The 21,609-nt window shown below is 41.3% G+C and overlaps 1 protein-coding gene across 1 annotated transcript in view; it reads right to left on the bottom strand.

Moving 5' to 3' along the window:
* The window catches only part of LOC100770091 (serine/threonine-protein kinase TBK1), a 38,908-nt gene extending 17,299 nt beyond the window's left edge, over positions 1-21,609 (bottom strand). The window contains exons 1-7 of the mRNA XM_027392299.1: positions 21,510-21,609; positions 18,804-18,949; positions 14,198-14,338; positions 11,806-11,935; positions 7,785-7,966; positions 5,155-5,315; positions 915-1,025 (exon numbers count right to left, since the gene is read on the bottom strand). Coding sequence (XP_027248100.1) covers positions 915-1,025; positions 5,155-5,315; positions 7,785-7,966; positions 11,806-11,935; positions 14,198-14,338; positions 18,804-18,890 — 812 coding nt within the window. The 5' untranslated portion in view covers positions 18,891-18,949; positions 21,510-21,609. The remainder of the gene's footprint in view (positions 1-914; positions 1,026-5,154; positions 5,316-7,784; positions 7,967-11,805; positions 11,936-14,197; positions 14,339-18,803; positions 18,950-21,509) is intronic.

Below are 21,609 nucleotides of genomic sequence, written 5' to 3'. Positions count from 1 at the left end.
GCTAAATTAAATAAGACCCTGCAAACATTTGAAATGCTGGAAAAAGTACTAGAAATGCTTATTTTTTCTTTCTTTTTTTTTTTTTTTTAGTAATTTTTGAGAGATACACTATATAGCACAAGCTGCCCTGGAACTTACAAAGACCCCTCTGCCTCTGCCTCTCAAGTACTGTGATTAAAGGTGTGTGCTACTATGCCCAAACTAAAAATACTTACTTTTCATTCTTTGAATAACCTAAATGTTTTTTGAAAATAAGGAGACTATTATTATTAAACTTGGTAGTGTTTTTTCCCTTTTTAGTTTTTTGAGACAGGGTTTCTCTGTGTAGCTCTGGCTTTTCTGGAACCATTCTGTAGAATAGGCTGGCCTTGAACTCACAGAGATCCTCCTGCTTGAGCCACCACCAAGTGGGCCACCACTGCCAGGAAAAACTTACTCCTGGTTACATCACTATTTATGGTCCATCAGTATGAAAATCCTTAGTAGGAATCCTACATTGGAAAGAATTTCAAGACAAGAGAGGATCAATCTTAAGAACACATGCTCTCTATCCTCAGGAAATTGTCCCTAAAGCTCGGAATGTTTACATTACCCCATATGCAAAACCCCCCAAAAATCACATGGTTCAATTATCAAAATAAAACTGCATTAAAAAGTTATCAGTGGTGGTCCAAACCTGTTATCACTGCATGTGGGACACAAAGGCAGGAGGATTATCAGCCTGGGCTACATGCTGAGTTCAAGGCTAGCCTGGGCTACATAGTAAGACCCTGCCTCCAAAAAAAAAAAAAAAATCCAGAAACAACAAAGTCAGTCATGAAAATATGCTTGAATATTTGAATGTTTGTGATTTCTAGGCAACAAAAAGATTAAACACAATGTCAAAGGTTAAGAATTAGGTATACTACACTTACCGAGAAAGACTACAAGAAACAGGCATATCTCCACTCCAGTCAATCGGTCCATTTTCTGCTTTCTGTACTCCAGATATTGCACCAGAAGGCTTTCCAGTGATAATTTTATACCTTGAGAGGAACAGAATAAGGTAAGCGGGTCATTACTACATGGCCTATCAATGAACTCTGTAAAAGTATTTCCTGAGTTGCACCTAAAATCATCTACTAGAGCCAACTTTGTGATTGATGATCACAGGATCCATCACACAGTCAAAGCACTTTGAATCTGACTGACTGAAGTGAAAAGTAGTTGTAATAGTACTTTATGTCATAAGTCATCTATATGTTATAACTAATGTATACAACATAGCTCATCTATACATCATAACTGATCTATGTCAGTTATAACTACTCTATGTCATAACTCATCTCTGTCATAACTAATCTATATGTCATAACTCATCTTTATGTCATAACTAGTCTACCTGTCATAACTCATCATCTACAGGTCATAACTCATCAATGTCAGTTATAACTAATCTATTTCATAACTCATCTCTGTCACTGCTCATCTATACATCATAACTCATCATCTATATACCATAACTAATCTATACATCATAACTCATCCATATATCATAACGCATCTGTCATAACTCATCACCTATATGTCATAACTCATCTATATGCCATATGTCATAATTAATCTGTATGTCACAACTCATTTTCATGTGGGAGCCCAGAGTGCCAGGAACAGCATTTTGATGCTCACAACAAAAAACATTAATTTTCCATCTGAAAAAATGGGACAAACACACACTAAAAAGCTTTGTCACTGAACTCTCTCCAGTACAGAAAATGTACCTAGTCTTTTTTACCCATATTACCACAGTCAAGCAGACTATACAGTTACTACAGAATGACCTGTAGAATTATTTGTTTTAAAGAAGGGAGATAAAACTATACAAAGCACAGTATCAGAAAAATCCTCCTCATAGTCAAAAGGTAACAGAGGTGTAGGAATAGATGTGCTAAAATGAAAAGCCAAACTGATGAGAGAAACTGTGATATAAAGCCAGATGTGAGCCAAACTGTGATATAAAGACAGATGAGCAGAAGCTGGGCTGGCTGGGGAAGCAGGGACAATGAGGATGTGGTAGGTCAGGGCAGTGGGGCCCCTCTCCATCTCAGACATGCTGTGCCTTTAAGAACACTGTATCTGCACGAAAGCATTCTGCATCATTCAGCAGCATTCTATAGCCAACTGGCCCTGTCTCTGTCTGATCATTTTTAGTTTATCATCTAAACAAATGTGCTCTAAGAAAAATCAACTTTTTGTTTTCTTTTTTTTTTTTTTAAAAAAAAAAAAAAAACTAGACCAATCAGTAAGACAGATGCAGACTGCTGCTTCCTCCACAGAGGCAGCCATAACTTCTAGTTCAAAGGATGTTTTAAGGGGCTGGCAAGATGGCTCTGAGGTTAAGAGCATTTGCTGTTCTTCCAGAGGTCCTGAGTTCAATTCTCAGCAACCAAATGGTGGCTCACAACTATCTGTAATTAGATCTGGTGCCCTCTTCTGACCTGCAGGAATATATGCTGCAGGCAGAACACTGTATACATAATAAATAAATCTTAAAAAAAAGAGAGATGTTTTAAAATAAAGAAATTAGCTAGACAGTGGTGGCACACACCTTTAATCCCAGCACTCAGGAGGCAGAGGCAGGTGGATGTCTGAGTTCAAGGTTAGCCTGGTCTACAGGACCAGTTCTAGGACAATAGCCAGAGCTAGACAGAGAAACCCTGTCTAAAAAAAAAAAAAAAAACAAAAAAACAACCCAAAAAAACCCCAACTCCCCCCAAAAAACCAAACAACAACAAAAAAAGAATTTAATGTTAAAAATAAGGTGTGTTCACATGTGCTGGATCCAATTATGGAGGAGTAAATGGAGATGCGAAATTAATGCAAAAATGAGTGAAGAGAATTATTGACAGCATCACTATGGTATGCAAATTCTTCAAGAAGTTTCATTTTTATAAGATTCACTTGTAAACATTAATCATGTGCAAATTTGATTAAGGAGCAACATAGCTGTAATGGGAGGAGCATACCACTCACCAATACAGCCCAACAGTCATTCACAATGACACCGCACCACCACACATTGCTAGCAGGTGAGTGAGTTTCTACACAAATAAAGACATTCCAGTACTGTGTAACTCGCAAAGAGGTGAGTTTCTACACAAATAAAGACATTCCAGTACTGTGTAACTGCCCAGTGTGACCATGCAGTCACTGGTGGCTTGTGAATCATGTTTCCTTTCGTACAAGCTGCACACTTTAATTTCCATCCACTGTTAGAGCAGCAAAAGGTGTCTCTGCTTAAAAAATGTATCTGAAAATAGAAGTATGTAACTGTCAGGTACAACTTATATTTAATGAGGAAACAAAAGGAGACTTGGTCTTTGCTAAAGGAGAGTTTTAATACAAAGGGCACTGTTGTAAAGTAGGCTTAGCTGACACCGAAACATCTTACTGCAATTAGTGGACGTCTTCTCTAATGTACAGATACACATGGAGTATTTCACAAGCATTCGTGCAGATGTTCAAGCTTTAGCAAAAGCACTGTACTATCTGAATTTCTTTTATTTACTTCCTGAAATCAACAAAAGGAAAGTATGCTTCTTCCTGAATTTTCTGAGATGAAATGAAAGGCTCTAACTTTATACTTGTGGCTACTCAGAATGACATACACATAGGAAAGGTGGGGATGGTGGGTGGGTACACACATAATTCCAGCACTCAGGGAGCTGGGGGAGAAGGTTTTGATAATTCCTTTTAAAATGAAACCAAACACAGTGTGCTGGCTGGCTCTTGTCATCTTGACACAAACCTAGACATATCTGGGAAGAGGAAATCTTAACAGAGAAAATGCTTCTCCACACATTGGCCTACAGAAAAATATATAAGGCATTTTCTTGATTAATGATTAATAAAGGAGGGCTTAGCCCATTGTGGGTGGTGTCAATCCTAGGCAGGTGGTCCTGAATGGTTAAGAAAGCAGGTTGAGCAAGCCACAAGGAGAAAGCCAGTGAGCAGCACACTCCTTGGCCTCTGTATCAGCTCCTGCCTCCAGGTTTCTGCCTTGAGTTGCTGCCCTGATTGCTGGGATGATGAACTACAATTGTAAGATGAAATAACTCCCCCGCCCCCCAAGCTGCTTTCAGTCTTGGTGTTTTATTACAGCAACAGAGAGACCCTAACACACACAGTGTACAGATGAATTACGTAAATTTCACTCCAGAAATTTTGTAATTTTTTCCTTGATTTTTTTTGTTTACTATTAGTGACTTTGTGGATTGTTCATTTCTCCAACAATATGACAGCATATAAATGTATACAATGGTATGGGGCTAGAGAGATGCCTGAGCAGTTAAGAGCACTGACTGCTCTTCCAGAGGACCTGGGTTTAGTTCCCAACATCAACATGACAGTTTACAACCATCTGAACTTCAGGTACAGGCAAACTTCTGGGCTCTTCAGGCACCAGGTACACAGACATACAGGTAGGAAAACACTTATAAAATAAAAATTAAAAAATGTAAATGTATATTACACTACTGAAATGCTTTATCTCTGGATGGAACCTGCAACAACAGGGAAAAAAATATTACTGCCAAAATGTCATTTTTAAGATGGCTAACCAGAGCAGGGTTGTGGTGGTGCATGCCTTTAATCCTAGCACTCGGGAGGCAGAGGCAGGCGGATCTCTGTGAGTTCGAGACCAGCCTGGTCTACAAGAGCTAGTTCCAGGACAGCCTCCAAAGCCACAGAGAAATCCTGCCTTGCAAAACCAAAAAAAAAAAAAATTTTTTTCTTTGATTCTATTTCTCTACAGAAATATATATATATATATGTATATATATATATATACATATATATATATATATATTTTTTTTTTTTTCAGCATGGAGAAAAGTGACAAGCACACAAAGTGGGATAAGGAAATGAAATGCGCTGAAGTAAAATTTAGAAGACATGTATGTAACAAGACTAGATACTATTTATACTTTGTAGACATTTAAATATGATTTGGAAAACTGTGCTAATACTCTTAGAAAGCTGCATTCTTAGTAAAATCTAGGTAGCATCAAGTATCAGAAAAAGGAATTTTCATCAATTTCATTTCCTCAAACATGGAGAAACAAGATAATATACATTAAAAAACTGTTTCTCACTTTAGATAGAGAAACCACTTACATCACTTCTTTATTCCTACGAGGCCCTTCAAAGGGTCTAAATGGCAGGGATCCAGTAGCTGCATGGTAAAATGTCACTCCAATACTCCAAAGGTCAACTGTAGCCCCGTATTTCTTCTGATGATCTTTTCTTAGTACTGCTCTCTCATACATGTCAGGGTGCTGAGACAGAAAAGCATTATGAACTTACGACTTACTTAATATAAAACAACAACAAAAAAACTAGTGCTCAACAGTGCTAGAAGTCCCATCACATTTTCCCAATAATCTCCCTTTCCTGCTCTTGAAAGGCTGTTTTGTCCAAGCTGGGCAGATGCTCAGTGAGTGAAGTGCTTGCTGCTCACACCTGAGGATCTGAGTTCAAATCACAGCAATGACCATAAAAGGGTGGGCAAGGTGGAACATACCTATAACCCCAGAGCTGGGATGAAGATACAGAAGGATCCTGGGTCTTGCTGATCAGTCAGTCTAGCCAATTGTTGGGGTCCTGGTCCAGCAAGAGACCATGTAAAGATCAACAGCTGGAGATATTTAACCTTGACCTCTGATCTCTACAAACACACTTGGGTGTACCCCTCAAAACTGAGGGAAAAACAAGGCAAAAGGCTGGCATAACTTCCCCTGTTACCTTATACTTCTGATACCATTTTGTTTGGCCCTCAGATTTCATGACCTCAGCCGGAGAAAGCTGACAGAATCAGATCAACTCTCCTTTAGGACCCTTCCAAACACGGACTCACTTAGTGAACCTGTGTGTCTGTCATGCCCATTGTCCTGTTACAAACTTACTCCTATCAAACACTAACTTTGCATTTGTGCTACGCCATCATGTGACCTCACCAATTCCAGAAATCAGTTCGTACTTACTATTATCCCTTTTATTTTTATAATCAGTATTCCTCTCTTTACTGGGTCATTCATCTCTGCTTAAAAATGTCTTCCATTTAAGAAACTCAATCAAACAAATAACAACATAAACATTCTGGCCAAGGTGGTATGTGTTCATAATCCCAGAGTTGGGAAGGGAGAGACACAGGCTAATGTCAGACTCCAGGTCAGTGAAACACTGTCTCTAAGGAGATGGACAGTATTTATCCTTGAGGATGGCACAGGAGGTTGTCCTACAGTCTTCACCTATACCCACCACCTATTCACACACATAAACACATGAAAGCATGTGTGTATGTGTACACAAGTGTACACACACACCCACACACACACCCCCCCCCCCACACACACACACACGCCAACACCATTATCACACTGCTCTTCAGGGGTGCAGTGGTCACTTGTAATCCCAGCTCTCAGGAAGTAGAAGCAGATTACAGCTCAAGGCTGGCCTTAGCTATATATCGAGGTTGAGACCGTCCTTTGTTACACTAAACCCCGACCCCCAAAACAAACAGAAGTGTTAATAAACCCTGGGCTGGAGAGATGGCTCAGTGCGTAAAGGTGCCTGTAGACCAAGTCTGATGACCCGAGCCCAATCCCTGGGACCAACATGGTGAAAGGAGAGAGGTGGACTACCACAGCTGTCCTTTGACTTCTACAGGGGTGCTATAGCACATGCATGCCCCTCCCCAATAAATACATGTAATAAAAATTTAAAACTCAACAACCCTAAATTGCCCCACACTCCTTTTCAGCTATTACTCAATTTGCTGCTTCCCACCAAAGCAAAACTGCCCACTCCTCACTGCAAACTGGGCTCTTTCTGGTCAGACGCTTCAGGTGCCTTTACATTGGGGAAAGAGAGATGGCTCAGCAGTTACAAGCATTGGCTGCTCTTCCAAAGGACCTGGGTTAAATTTCCAGCATCCACACCGTAGTTCACAAATATCTATAAACTTCAATTCCAGGGAAACGACACCTTCATACAGACTCACATGCAGACAAAACACCAAAGCACATAAATAGCTAAAAAAACAAAAACAAGCTGGGTGATTTTAGTCCCAGTTCTCGGGACAGGGATCTCTGTGAGTTCGAGACCAGCCTGGTCTACAAGAGCTAGTTCCAGTACAGGCTCCAAAGCCACAGAGAAACCCTGTCTCGAACCACCCACCCCACACACAAAAAAAATCCCCACAAAAACAACAAAATCCAGTCCACAGAGCTAGTTCCAGGACAGCTAAGATGTTACACAGAGAAACCCTGCCTCGAAAAAAAAAAAACAAAACAAAAAACAAAGAAACAAACAAAAAATCAACAAAAGCCAAATCCAGTGTATTAATATATAGCTATAAAAAAAAAAAAAAAAAAAAAAAAACCCAAGAAGTTTTGTTACTGGCTTTTTTGCTTTGAGACAGAGTTTCATTATATAGCCCAGATGACCTGGAATGTTGCATGCAGACCTGGCTGGCCTTGAACTGTACCCATCCTCTAGCTTCTGCCTCTCAAGTGCTGGAATCAAAGCTTTGAGTTACCACTGCTAGGACAGCCTCTGAGACGGTCCAACAGGAAATGACAGCATCCTTAGGAAGCAACCCTAATTCCCTGCTTACAAATATTAATTTCAACAGAAAATGGAATCTTTGTTGTAAAAATTATACAACATTTACAGACTTGTGAACACCCATGTGTAACACATCTATCTGATCATTCAAATGAAATTTCCAGGAAGATGTGACTTACCAAATACTCTTCTGTGCCGTACAGAGACACAAACTGCTCGTCATCCTCCAGCTCTCTGGCGGCACCGAAGTCTGTGAGCTTGTACACGGACTGCCCATCTTCCCCTATGACGCGCATGATGTTGCCCGGCTTGATGTCACGGTGCACTATGCCATTCTCTCGGAGATGATTCATCCCACCCACTGCAACAGGAAACACACAGCACTGAGAGGGTTAGTCTGAGCGGTGGTTACCACATGTTTGGAGAATTAAGGAAGAAAGTCTGTTTCTTCTTTGTATTTTGATAAAATCTTCTGCCATTTTCCCCTTTTTGGCTGGAGTATTTAAGAATGTTGAAGAATAAATTTGGGGCATCCAGTATTCAATGGATTGCCCTCCTGACTCTAAAAACTAAAGTAAACACAAAACACAGGAAATCATGATGGGGACCTCTGTGTGTACACACATCTCAAATTCATGGATATGATACATTCATATTCACTCCAACTTAAGTTCAAGTTGGCTCAATGTCCTTTTATTCTAAGAAACAGATCCCTCCCCTCTACAAACACCCACATGCACGCACACATACACACTCCATGCACAAGTGTGCATGTGTACAGTCTCAAGTTTCAACCATAAGGAGGTTTAGATAACAACTATGACCTACTGAAGTCGGCTGTCTGCGGAACTATTAGGCGAACGGAGCAAGGGGCTTGAGGTGATGACTTCCTGAACTACTTTTGGTAATACAGACAGAATAACAAAGATCCAAATGTTTTATATGTTGTTGTTGTTGTTGTTGTTGTTGTTGTTTGGAGGCAGGGTCTCCCTGTCTAACAGCCCTCACTGTTTTGGAACCTGTTATAGAGCAGGCTGGCTTTGAACTCACAGAGACCTGAGTGCTGGGATTAAAGGTATGCCATGTCCAGTTCCTGTTTTATGGTTATTTCACTTTGGGAAAAAAAAAAAAGTCACAAAAAATGAACTGGCTTCAACACACAAATCGGTAAAGAAGTAGCAAAAGGAGGGCACACTGTGGCCCTTGTTTCCATGGAGACGTGTTTATGATTAGTGCCAGTCAGCTTGTGTTTGTACAGGCAAAGGCACTGACACTGTTGGACATAAGACATTAACACTGTGAGGCTGGCAGGCAGGTCATGAGATGAGATTAAGGCACATGCTATATCCTGGCCTCCTCACCACATCTGACTCACTTCTTTCCAAGAGGGCATTACTTCACTTGTCTTTTAAAAAATAACAGGATAATTGAAACATGTATATGTATGTATATGTGTGTGTATGTGTGTGTATTTCTTATGACTTACTTTTCACTTTTAAAAAGCATACCATTCAATAATGTATTTTTAATAGAGTTGTACGACTCTCATCATCAACACCACAACAGTTTTATTATCCTGCAAATGAAAACTCTTTTTCTACCTGCTCAAAGCAGCTCTGTGGCCACTAGCAGACACTCTCAAATTCTGTCCTCTAAGACAGGCAGTCAGTCACTGCCTCTTTGTCCTATGGACTGACTCTGTACATTTCTGTGAGTGGCATTATATGACACTACGATCTTTTGTCTCTTGCTTCTTTCCTTTTATATTCTTTCAAGATTCACCCACATTTTAGCACGTGTCAAGATTTCATTTTTACTTTTCAATTAAGAAACATATTTATTGTTTTGTATGTGTGTGTCCTAGTTAGGATCTCTATTGCTGTGAAGAGACACCATGACCACAGCCAGCTCTTACAAAGGAAACTTTATAAGTTTAATTGGGCTGGTTTGCTTACAGTTCAGAGGTTCAGTCCATTATCATCACGGTGGGGGGCATGGCAGCATGCAGGCAGATGTGACACTGGCTACATCTTGATCAGAAGGCAACAGGAAGTAGACTGTGACAATGAGAGAAACTCAAGCAAGCGAGACCTGAGAACCTCCACAGTGACACACTTCCTTCAACAAGGCCACACCTCCCTATAGTGCCAACCCTACAAGCTTATGGGAGCCAATTACATTCACACTACCACATTCTACTCCCTGGCCCCCTTAAACTTTTAACAATATCATATTACAAAATGCATTTAGTCCAACATCAAAAGTCCATATAGTCTATCACAGTCTCAACAATGTTGAAAAGCACAAAGTTCAAAGTCTCTTCTGTGATTCATGCAATTTTTTTTGTTTTGTTTTGTTTTGTTTTTTGTTTTTCAAGACAGGGTTTCTCTGTGTAGCTTTGGAGCCTATCCTGGCACTCGCTCTGGAGACCAGGCTGGTCTCGAACTCACAGAGATCTGCCTGCCTCTGCCTCCCGAGTGCTAGGATTAAAGGTGTGCACCACCAATACCATGCAATCTCTTAAGTGTACTCCCCTATAAAATCAAAGTCAGCTCATGGGCACCAGTTATATGCAAACTACCACAGTAGGTGTGGTTGGTTTTTGCCAACTTGACACAAACTGGCAACACATGGGAAGAGGAAGCCTCACCTGGTAAATGTCTCCATCAGACTGACCTTTAGCCATGTCTGTGGTATTTTCTGATTGTTGAGTGATGTGGAAGGACACAGGTCACTTTGGACAGTGCCACCCTGGGGCAGGTGGCCCTGGGAAGTATAAGCAAAGTAACAGAAACTGAGCCTGAGAGCAAGCCAGTCTGCAGTGTTCCTCTAAGGTCTGTGCTTCAGTTCCCAACTTGACTTCCCTCAATGATGGCCTGGGACAGGAAGTGTAAGCCAAACAAACCCTTTCCTCACCAGGCCACTTCTTGTCATGTTTATGACAGCAACAAAAATCAAACTAGAACAGTAAGCATGTGGTGTGTGTGTGTGTGTGTGTGTGTGTGTGTGTGTGAGACAGAGAGCGAGAGAGACAGAGAGACATTGTGCTGTGGGTTTTTTTTTTGGGGGGGGGACACCATAGGATCTCATGTAATGGAGGCTTGTCTTAAACTTGACCTGTAACCTTGTACTCCTGACCTTCTATCTCTACCTCCCAAATGCTGGGAATACAGACTTGCCCCATCACATGTGGCTTCATTCCTTTTCATGAATGAGTAATATTCCATTATATGGATATACAACATCTTAATCCATTTGTCAGTTGATGGGTATTTGTATTGTTTAGATTTTATTTAATGGCTATTATGAATAATGCTACAACAAACAAAGATGTGTAAAATTTTATGTGGATGTGTTTTTAATTCTTTGGGTATGCCTGTTGGAATTGCCACAAGCATGCAGCTATTTTATATTAGTCTTTTGTAGAGCTGTTGGACTATTTCCTAAGGGTTGTATCCCTTTACATGCACAGCAGTGCATGACAGGCTCTACTCTCCACTTTCCAATGTCTGTTATTGTTATTTGGATTTGCTCATCCTCATGGTAAGAAGAGCCTTCTCATTACAAATTTCTTAGTGATTAATAATGTTGATCACTGTTTAATGCACTCGTTGGCCATCTGTCTATCCTTTCTTTTTGACAAGTATCTGGTCAAATCCTTTGACAAATCTTAAAACTGTTTTTGATAGGGTGTCTGGACAAGGCATCTTACATGTGATCTACAAACACTCTTGTGGCCTATGGGCTCTTTTTTCAGTTACCATCTCAAATAAGCGGTGGCTTTTAAAATTGTATTTATTTCATGTATGGGTATTTTGCCTGCATGCATTATCTGTGCACTAAATGCATACCTGGTGCCTGTGGAGGCCAGGACAGGGTACTAGATTCTCCGGCACTGGAGTTACAGATAGGTAGATGCCTGTGAGCTGCTGGGAACTGAACCTGGGTCCTCTATAAGAACAGCCAGCGATCTTAGCAGCTGAGCTCTCTCTCCAGTCCTGAAGAAAGTTTTAATGCTGATAAAGGCCAATTTATCTAACTTTTTTTAGGCACTTGTGCTTTTGGTGTGGTTCTTAAGAAAACACTGCATTAAAGTTTTTTTTGTTTTGAATATAGGAAATCAACTTTTCATTCTATATCTTTAAATAATATATGTAACCATATAAATGAACACATATAAAACCATATAAATAAACATACCCACATCTCGTAAAACGATTAAAAATTCTGATTCCGGTAGTCCATAGGCATTGGATGGCTCCTCTAAAACAGTGTATAAACTCCCACAGGGACAAAATTCCATAATAAGTACTTTATGCCTTGTTGTTGTCTGGAAAAAAAAGTTACTGATTGAGAATCAATGGGAAAAACATGAAAGCAAATCTGTTTACAGGGCAGCACTTGCCTGCCTGACCTCATTCAAATGCAGAATCTGCTGTAATGACAAAGTTACTTTGCCTCCAGTACTGATAAATGCTATGCTTATATAATAAACAGCTTCCAGTTTCTACTAAATGAAGTGGAGGGCTGGAGAGAGAGTTCAGCAATTACAAGCACTTGCTGCTCTTCCAGAGGAACTGAGTTCAGCTCCCAGTACCCACACTGGGCGATTCCAGGTCCAGGGCTTCCACCACTGTCTTTTGTTCTCCCCAGGCACTGGAGCACATGTGAGCATACACACACAAATGAAAAGAAAAAAGAAATCTTAATATATAGGTATATTATATATAAACTAAAGTGGAGTTTGTTTAGAAGACAAATCAATGAAAACTAAATATGAACCACAAGATCATGGTTATACTGTTTTTGTTTAAATCATCTAGTTTCGTATGAATAACAATATACTTAGGAAAATCTCCTTTTTATGATAAGTACTTTAACTTCAAGGAATGGAGTCCTAGCCTTCAAAAGCAATGGGTGAGCTGGAGAGATGGCTCAGTGGTTAAGAGCATATACTGCTCCTCCGGAGGGCCTGAATTCAGTTTCCATCCCCCCTGTCAGGCAGCTCACACCTGCCTTCAATGTCTGCTCCAGGGGATCTGATGCTGCCTTCTGGCTTGCAAGGGTACCTGCACCAATAACGTATACATATGCACATAGCCAAAAATAAAAATAAAAACAAAATCTAAGGGGGCTGGTGTCTGAGTGAGGGCAGTGTTGTGGACTATGCTTTCTGCACTTGACAATCCCTTCAGAGGTAGGGACTTCCAGCTGCGGCAGTTGGGAAGGCTACTCTCTTCTTTTGTTGCTAGTTTTGTTTTCTGAGACAATGTCAGACACTACTCTGCAGCCTAGGATGGTTTGACTTTTTCAGAAATTCTTCTGCCCCAGTGTCCCAAGTGCCGAGATTACAGACATACACCCTATGCCTGGCTAAGATTACAGATGTGAACACTATGCCTGGCTTTGTGCTGAGGGCTTGGAATTGGGGATTTCTGAGCTGACACCATTCCCTTCACTAGCTACCATACATTTTCACTTATTAGACTTTCCAATCAGTTTTTATATATTAGGATATCATTTCACATTTTAATGCATGAAACTATAATTTACTCTTGATCAACCCTAAGAAACCATTAAGAATGAACTGTAAGGAATATACAGTGCAATATTTTAAGAAAAGATCTTTGTTGAATATTCATATCTAAAAGCAAAGATTGCCACTTCATTTTAGAATATTTCTACTTAATGATATTCCTAAAATCAATTCTTTTATAATTGAGACTTTAATCTCTAAATTACTATGAGCTTTACTCATTTTCTATCAAGCCAGGCATTGGTGGCACACGCCTTTAATCCCAGCACTCGGGAGGCAGAGGCAAGTGGATCTCTGTGAGTTCGAGGCCAGTCTGGTCTACAAGAGCTAGTTCTAGGATAGCCTCCAAAGCCACAGAGGAACTCTGTTTCGAACCCCCCCCCAAAAAAAATCAAAACCAAACAAACAAAAAACAAAGGTTTCTTTCTTTCTTTTTTTTTTCCCCGAGACAGGGTTTCTCTGTGTAGCTTTGGAGACTGTCCTAGAACTAGCTCTTGTAGACTACACTGGCCTCAAACTCACAGAGATCCACCTGCCTCTGCCTCCCGAGTGCTGGGATTAAAGGCGTGCGCCACCAACGCCCGGCAAAACAAAGGTTTCTATCAGTGTCCTTTTCTTTTGTTGTAAAACATTTTATTCTTATTTATGGGTATGTGTGTTTGGGTACCCACAAAGACCATCAGAGCCTATGGGATCTCCTAAAGCTGGGGTCACAGGTGGTTGTGAGCTCCTGCTGTGGATGGGTGCTAGGAACTGAACCCTGGTTCTCTGGAAGAGCAGCAAGTTCTCTTAACTGCTGAACCATCTCCAGCTCTTTATACAATTAGATGAATTTTACTTGTGAGTTTTTCTCTTCTTTTTCTTTTTTCATATACGAGTGACCAGATTTTACATATCTCCTCTTTATACCCTTTCTCTGCGACGTTGTTTCTATTCTCTATCTACTGAAATGCTGGGGATAGAACTCTCGGTTATGTAGTGTTTGTAACCCCTTTTGCTAGCTCCTGCTTTCTGAATGGGAACTACCACAACACAATGGAGAGCTCGGATCCTTACCTCCTCTTCAATAGCAAATAATTTGACAATATTTTTGTGATTGAGTTTTTTTAACACTTCAAACTCTCTCATTTGAACATCCACTGGGCGAAGGAAGCTTATGTTATTAAATACTTTGACAGCATATAAATCACCAGTTTTCTGAAAGATAAAAGAGGGGAAGGAGTTAGTCAGTAACATGATATAGCAATCTGTATTTGCAATGCACCATGCACCCTTCAGACCAAGCTCTGGGATCAGAGCTCCCAAACACACAAAAAGGTAAACAATCAGGAAGTTCCCCAAGGTCGCTGTTTTTGACATTACAAATAGAACTTACAAATGGTACACTAGTGGCAGAGATAGTCATTCACATAGCAAAAGGTAGCAGCCCTAGTGTCAAAAGGGAACTTCTGGAGAAGAAAATGAAAGTGAAACTCCAAGGATTTCCCTGAGCCAAACATTTGCAAATCAGAACAAAAAGATGAGAAATTACATTCTACCTACAAAAATTTTTATCAACATTATCAAAGCAACTACCTATGATGTGTGTGTTGGTAAGCAGGAGTCTGAGAATAGGGGTCAGAGTGGACTTCCTGGCTCCTGGACTATGCCATGGAAGGGCAAAGTGGACTTCCTAGATGGATCATGCCACTGCTGCCCCAACATGCCTAGATGCCGGAGTGGGAAGGTTTGCTCCTTCATCAGTGACGAAGTCTCAAGCATCCACTGACATGCTACAGTAGCCCTCTAGCCCTCTGCCCAGTGTTACATGCACTATCACAACACACAACTACAGCTTTTTAGCAGTATAAAATCAACCTTGCTCTAAACTCATCCAGGTCTGCCCACTTACTTTCAGTCCCTGGAACCAGCAAGCTTCTCCCTGGTGGCAATATGGGCCTTTTTTGCATTCAGCCTCACTTTCTCCTTATTTATTCAATGTTGAATTTCCTCAAAGCCAGTTCTTCTTGGGGTTCAAGCATGGCCTGCTTAAGGACACCCTAGGACTCTGACTAGGACCTCTCCTTTGAACCATGCTTCATCTTTCCATAGATACAGTGGTCTTTAAAAACTATTTTGCTGTTGTTAATAATCCCACCTCTCAATACTAATATTTGAACCAACTCTAAATGACCCCTACTGCCCAAGTCACATTAATTACATAGAAATGTATATTCCCTTGGAATTGTCTCAGGCTCAGTCTAACAGATATTTTTCCCCTTAAAAAAAAATTCCATTACATGTATTTATCTTACTGTGTGTGTGTGTGTGTGTGTGTGTGTGTGTGTGTGTGTGTGTGATGGGTATGGGCACATGGGTAGAGGTCAGAGGGCAGTGTACAGTGGCCAGTTTCTCTTTCCACCATGTGTGACCTGAGAATCACACTTAAGTTGTTACAAGTCGACTGCCTTGACCACTGAGCCATCTGCCAGTTCAAATGGGAGGTTTCTCATAGAGGATGGAGAAGTGGCAACAATATAACATGGCAACGCACCCCGGGTAATAATCAGGGTCCGAATTTCGGGAGAGTTTGGGAATCTATCATACCTGGGAGGTAACTGGACTATGGGAACGCACCATTTCCATGTAGTCACCTGCACAGTCATCCGTTGCCACAAGTCAAAGTCATATGAATTATAAAGACATGCAATTAGCACATCCTTCCTTCAAGTCACTTCTCTTCACCTTGACCATGGTTATCATGCCCACACATTCCATCCAACGAAACAGTAGCTAATGACCACTTTAATAAGGAAGACTAGGTTAAGGAGCAGTGAGAGGGCTCAGTGGATAAAAGCACTTGTTATACATGGAGTCGGGCCTAGGCGCGGCCCAGGATGATGTTGAGGAATTTAGGGGACCCCCCCTCCTGTGGAGGGCCCTACCCTCCATGGGGAGCAGAGGGGAGAGGGAGGGGGGATTGATATGTGAAGCAAGCTTGTTCCTAATTTGAACTAATAAAAAAATTAAAATTACAATTTAAACTAATTCCAAAAAAAAAAAAGCACTTGTCATGCAAGCCTGATGACCTGCATTCCATCCCCAGGAAAACAGAGGAGAGAACTGACTCCCAAAAGTCACCCTCTGACCTCCAACATGTATGCTATGGTAGTGTGCCTGCACACATATACTAATAAATAAAACTGTCTGAAAGATTAAATAAATGCTATATTTTTAATAACAGTACACTTAAGAACATGGTGTCCTAAGCAGTACACAAAGGGTGAATATCATGATCAAATAGATTTTAAACAATCAAAGGGGAAGCAGGACTCTGGTTTTTTTTTTTTAAAGATTTATTTTTATTTTGCCTTATTATTATTATATTTATTTTATGTACGTGGGCATTTTGCCTGTATGTATGTCTGTTCACTGTGTGTTTGCTGGTGTCTTTGAAGGGCAGGAGAAAGCATGTCTTCTGTAACTGGGTATAGACCACGGTGAACTGCCTTGTGGACACTGGTAATCAAACCTGGGCCCTCTGTGAGAGCTCCAGGACCCTCTAACCATGGGTATCTGAGTGTCAATGTGCAGGTATGTAAACATTGAGTGCGGGCACTTGTAGAGCTGGAGTTATAGGCAGTTGTGAGCCAGCTCACATGGGTGCTGGAATCAGGTCTTCTGCAAGAGCAGTGTATGTGTGCACTTCACCCTGAGCCATCTCTCCACCCCACAGCCTGCTTTTTTATTTAGTATAGTCTTAAATGCTTGAGTTGACACTGATGACACTAAGAACAATCATAGCTTCTGGAAATACATTTCTGGAGAGCAACTAGTCTTAAGCACACACCTGGCCTAGCTCTGACCAAATGGATACCTTTTCTCCCTCGATGTGAACTTTGGGACTTTCCCAGGATGACAAAGGCCTATGCAAAAACTGGTTCAGGAAACCAGGAAAACTGTGGCACTTATGAATCAAGACTCTGCACATGGCATTGTGTTTTGGAAGCCTCATTCAAGCTGTTCTGAGCATATGGTAATCAACTGGCTAAAGTGTTAACACAGAAAAAAATAAAATTGCCCTGGGTGTTAGGAAGGTACTTCAATTCCTTGAAGCTAGGGTCCTCTGCAGCTGCAAGGGCTAAATTCATTCTTACACTGTCTCTGATTTTTTTTTTTTCTATTGACCTTCGTGAACCCACACCCACACTGAGACTTCCATGACACTGGATCATAGGAACCTCTTTGGTCCATTCTTATCCTCCTCAAAATCTGTTATTTTTGGTTTCTACGATATATGTTTAAAAGCACATTTTTGTTTTTAATAAAAAGAACTTCATGTTGCCTTGAAGTATCCAAACTGATCTTATCCATCCATTCTTTCATTCAGTGAACACTTCAGAGGATCTACCATGTCTAGGCACCTACACGAAGGATACGGTGTACCTAAGTAGGGAACAGGACCAGAAGACATAAACTATCCAGTAGTGCCAGCTCTTTAAACACATGTCAACCAAGTTATCACTACTATTATTTAGTTTCCAACTTATATCCTTCCTGAAAGCACCTCCATACAGAAATCAAACTTGTCCTATGTAGGGATTGCTCATTAGTTATACTTTAACAACTTCAGGCCTACCATAGTGCCTGATACAAAGTAACAATTACAGTAATTTCAAACAAAGGAAGACACAAGGTCAGATGTGCTTTCAACATTAAATTCTGTTATTCTCTTCTTAGCACACAACAAACAAAAAACAATTTCTAGCAAAGAACTATCCAGGCATGAACAAAGTGAACTTAAATAAGAACCCAGAGCCCCTGCACAGTTCCAGAGTCAAGAGGAAACGGCTAAAAGCCATCATGTGACTTTTATGATTCATTTTTTATGAGCCATATAGCTGTTTATAACCATGTTCTCTCTCCAGAGGACAGCCCCTCACCCATGCATGCTTGTCTCGATGACAATCTCAAAGCTACCGAACAGAAGAGCCCTTCCTCCTAAATCGTTCAGAGTTCCTAGGTCTGAAAATAAGAATTACAAGGCTCCAAACATCACTTACCCTAAAACACATTCAAAGTGCCTCCAAAACCAGGCATTTGACCTATAAAAGGAATTCCCACTCTATTATTTTTCCAGCTTGCTTCACATTTATTCAGTGTCTTTGTTTGGGTTGCTCACCTGCTGTTGGGATCACTCCTTTTAATCCCACTCCCACTCCTACTAGGTTCAGATGGCCTCACAGTAGGACACAGCCTGCTAACTCTGCTTTCCATGTTGAGACTCCTTTTTCACTCCAACCTACCTTGTAGGATGCTATTTTAGAGACAGAGTGAGCCCTTGGCTGAGCAGATGAGAATCACTTGTGGGCATCTGCCTGCCTACCATGCCTCCCTCCACCATACATCACCATCGGAAAGTTAAGCAGGAAGGCAGGAAACACTTTCCAATGAACTTCCAGGTTTTTTTTTTTTTTTTTTCCCCAATTCCATAAACTCACAGACTCTAGCACTACTGGATAGATGGGTTCACTGCCCCCAAACAAACTAAACCTTAAATAATCACAAAAATTGTAAAACCCTTTTTCTTTAGACAACCCCCGCCCCCCCAAAAAAATCAAAATGTAAGTGCACTTGTCAGAAGAAAATAAAGTGACAGAAAGAGTGACAGCATGGTACCTACCTTATGTCTTCCTCGAAAGACATTTGCAGTGGCCCCCTGGCCTAAGATATCAGACAAGAGCCACAGATGGTTGGAAGTACTCTGCATCTCGGCTTGCTCGGGCGCTTCTCCTCACGATGAGGGGAAAGAAGAGATTTGCATGTATGCTGTTCAGGAAATAACACAGCCAAGAAACAAATGTTATTAGCCACATTCAGTCTGAAGTGGGACTACTCATTATTTACTGGCAATTGGACACGCATAAGCAGTCCAGTGTTAAAAATATGTTTCTAGGGGCTGGAGAGATGGCTCAGCAGTTAAGAGCACTGACTGCTCTTCCAGAGGTCCTGAGTTCAATTCCCGGCAACCACATGATGGCTCGCAATCACCATGAATGAGATCTGGTACCCTCTGCTGGCATGCAGGCAGAAGACTGTACATAATAAATAAATAAAATCTTTAAAAAAAAAAGCAATTATAATTGAAACACTTTCATGGTAGCACTTAGGAAGGGCTCCAATTCGGCAGCAAGCACAGCAGCTAAATTTCAAGTCCAGGCTTAACAAAACACAGCAATAGGGCTTTAAGTGATTTGGGAGGGGCAGTGAAAGACAATGGAAATACCTCAGAAAATCTAAAAAAAATCTAAAAAAAAGAATATGTTTCTAATAATATTATAGGATAAAATGCTATGTGGACATTATAGGGAAAACCCTCAATGTTAAACCACTGACACAGATTCAATTGTTTTTGATATGCTTTGGAGGTAGTGTTTTACAGTATTTCCCAGCCTAGCCTGGAGCTCTGTATATAACCCAGCCTTTTTTTTTTTTTTTTTTTTTTTGCCTTGGCCTCTGGAATGATGGAATTACAGGTGTATCTGGATTCTCTGTGAATGAGTGTATGACTCTGTAGGTGTGATTCTGGAGGAGGTAGGAGGGTGTTGGACCCCTAGGAGCTGGAGTTAGAGGCAGCTGTAACCCACTTGCTGTGGGTGCTGGGAGCTCAACTCCCATCCTCTGCAAGAGCAGCAAGTGCTCTTCAACACTGAGCCATCCATCTCTGCACAATAGTTCCATAACGCAAACTTTCATCTACAGAAAAACTGTAATTGAGAAGTACAGGACTTATTATTCCTGAAAAGTCAATAACTGCTGTAATGGTGTTTAAGGATAGGTTCCTGGCCCAGCGAAATGGCTCAGTGGGCAAAGGCGCTTGCTACCAAATGTGGCAACTGAAGTTCAGTCCCTGGAACCCATGTGGCAGAAGACATTAATAGACCATCTGTCCCACAACACGCAAGAGTCCCATCACACAATAAATAAAATTAAATTAAAAAACATTAAATAAAAATAAATAAAAATTAAAATAAAAAACATTAAAAAGTTTCCCTAACTTCTAAACAGACAAAGATACACATACCAAGTACATATTACCAAGTCTTAAGAGGCAACAATGACAGACTTGTCCTTTTAACACGGGAAAGTGGAGCAAGTGAAAGAATGGCACAATTGCTAGACACATCAGACTCCTACAGTCTGCTCTAAGTTCAGAACACAAAAATGACCTTACAGTCCTAAGTTAGAACTCCAGTCAAGTGGCCAAGGGTCCAAGTTTCACTAATCTCTTATACACTAGCTGTCTTTATAATTTTATCATCAATGTAATTTAGATAAGCAATTGCCCATCCAATCTATTTGAAGTAAGCAATAATAACACTCACTGGCCAGATGTCCTCTGTGTGTGTGTGGGAGAGAGTACTTTTCATAAGTAGTGAATGCATTTACCAGTTACTGCATTTCATTCAAGTGGCAGTAAACCCAAATATGTAGTGGGAAACCTTCCCTAGCTGATGTTACATTGCTGTCAGATAACTGAAAGACAACAGTATCACCAAGCACTTACTTATATCTGGTGGATAATGAAAACACTCTTAGCTGGGATACCTGCTCTCTATATCCCAATATAAAAAGATGGGCCCACCAGTGATGGTTTGAAACTTTGTTCCAATAACCCCCTCATGACTAAAACATGACTCAGCACACCCACCAGATGCTTGCTATCAAGTCTCCATAAATTTTGACAAGCGTATAAACTGGCATTCAACAAGTACATTATTGGTGACGCCGTCGTCAGTCTACTTCCTTTAATTGTTTAAAACGAAAGTTACCGAGGATAAAACAGGTTTGGTGGCATGGGGTACGGACAAAGTTCCAGGATTTCCAAACTCTACCTCATTTATTCGACAGACAGTAGCGGTTCCGGAGTGGAAAAGGATCGGGTTTTGATTATGCATTTGACAGAACCTGTCTTGGGACGACTGACAGAAAATATCAGGGAAACGGATTAGGCGAAGAAATCCCAAAGCTTGGTCAAAGAGGAACTAGAAAACATGGGAATTTGCATCTTTTTTTTGCTTGTGCACATCAAGAAAAAACCCGTCTCGTCTTGTACTGGCAGCCTCGGGTGAGTCAACCTTTGAGAACGCCTGTCCAGTCGCCAGTCCATTTAAAACATGGTGTCTGCTGGGCCAAGGGTGCGAGAGGCGAGTCAACTCCGGGCTGGGCAGCCGTCCTGCCCCGGCCGCCAGGGCCCAGCCGGGGCGAGCGCGAGGCTGCGGGACCCTCAGGGCCGCGGCCCCGCTCTGACTCAGCACCCCGCCCGCCTGCCTCCCCGACCCCGGAGCGCGTCAGCCGGCTCCGACCGACCCCGCCCGACCCCTCTTACCCAGCTGCGTCTCCGCCGCGCACAGCCCGCGGCTCCGGGGCCTTCTCGCGCCCCAGGCTACTTCCGGCTTCGCCAGCCCGGGCCACGGAGCACGTGACCG

This window comes from Cricetulus griseus (genome assembly GCF_003668045.3).
Source record: "Cricetulus griseus strain 17A/GY chromosome 1 unlocalized genomic scaffold, alternate assembly CriGri-PICRH-1.0 chr1_0, whole genome shotgun sequence".
Taxonomy (NCBI): domain Eukaryota; kingdom Metazoa; phylum Chordata; class Mammalia; order Rodentia; family Cricetidae; genus Cricetulus; species Cricetulus griseus.
This window is presented reverse-complemented; position numbering and strand designations above follow the sequence as displayed.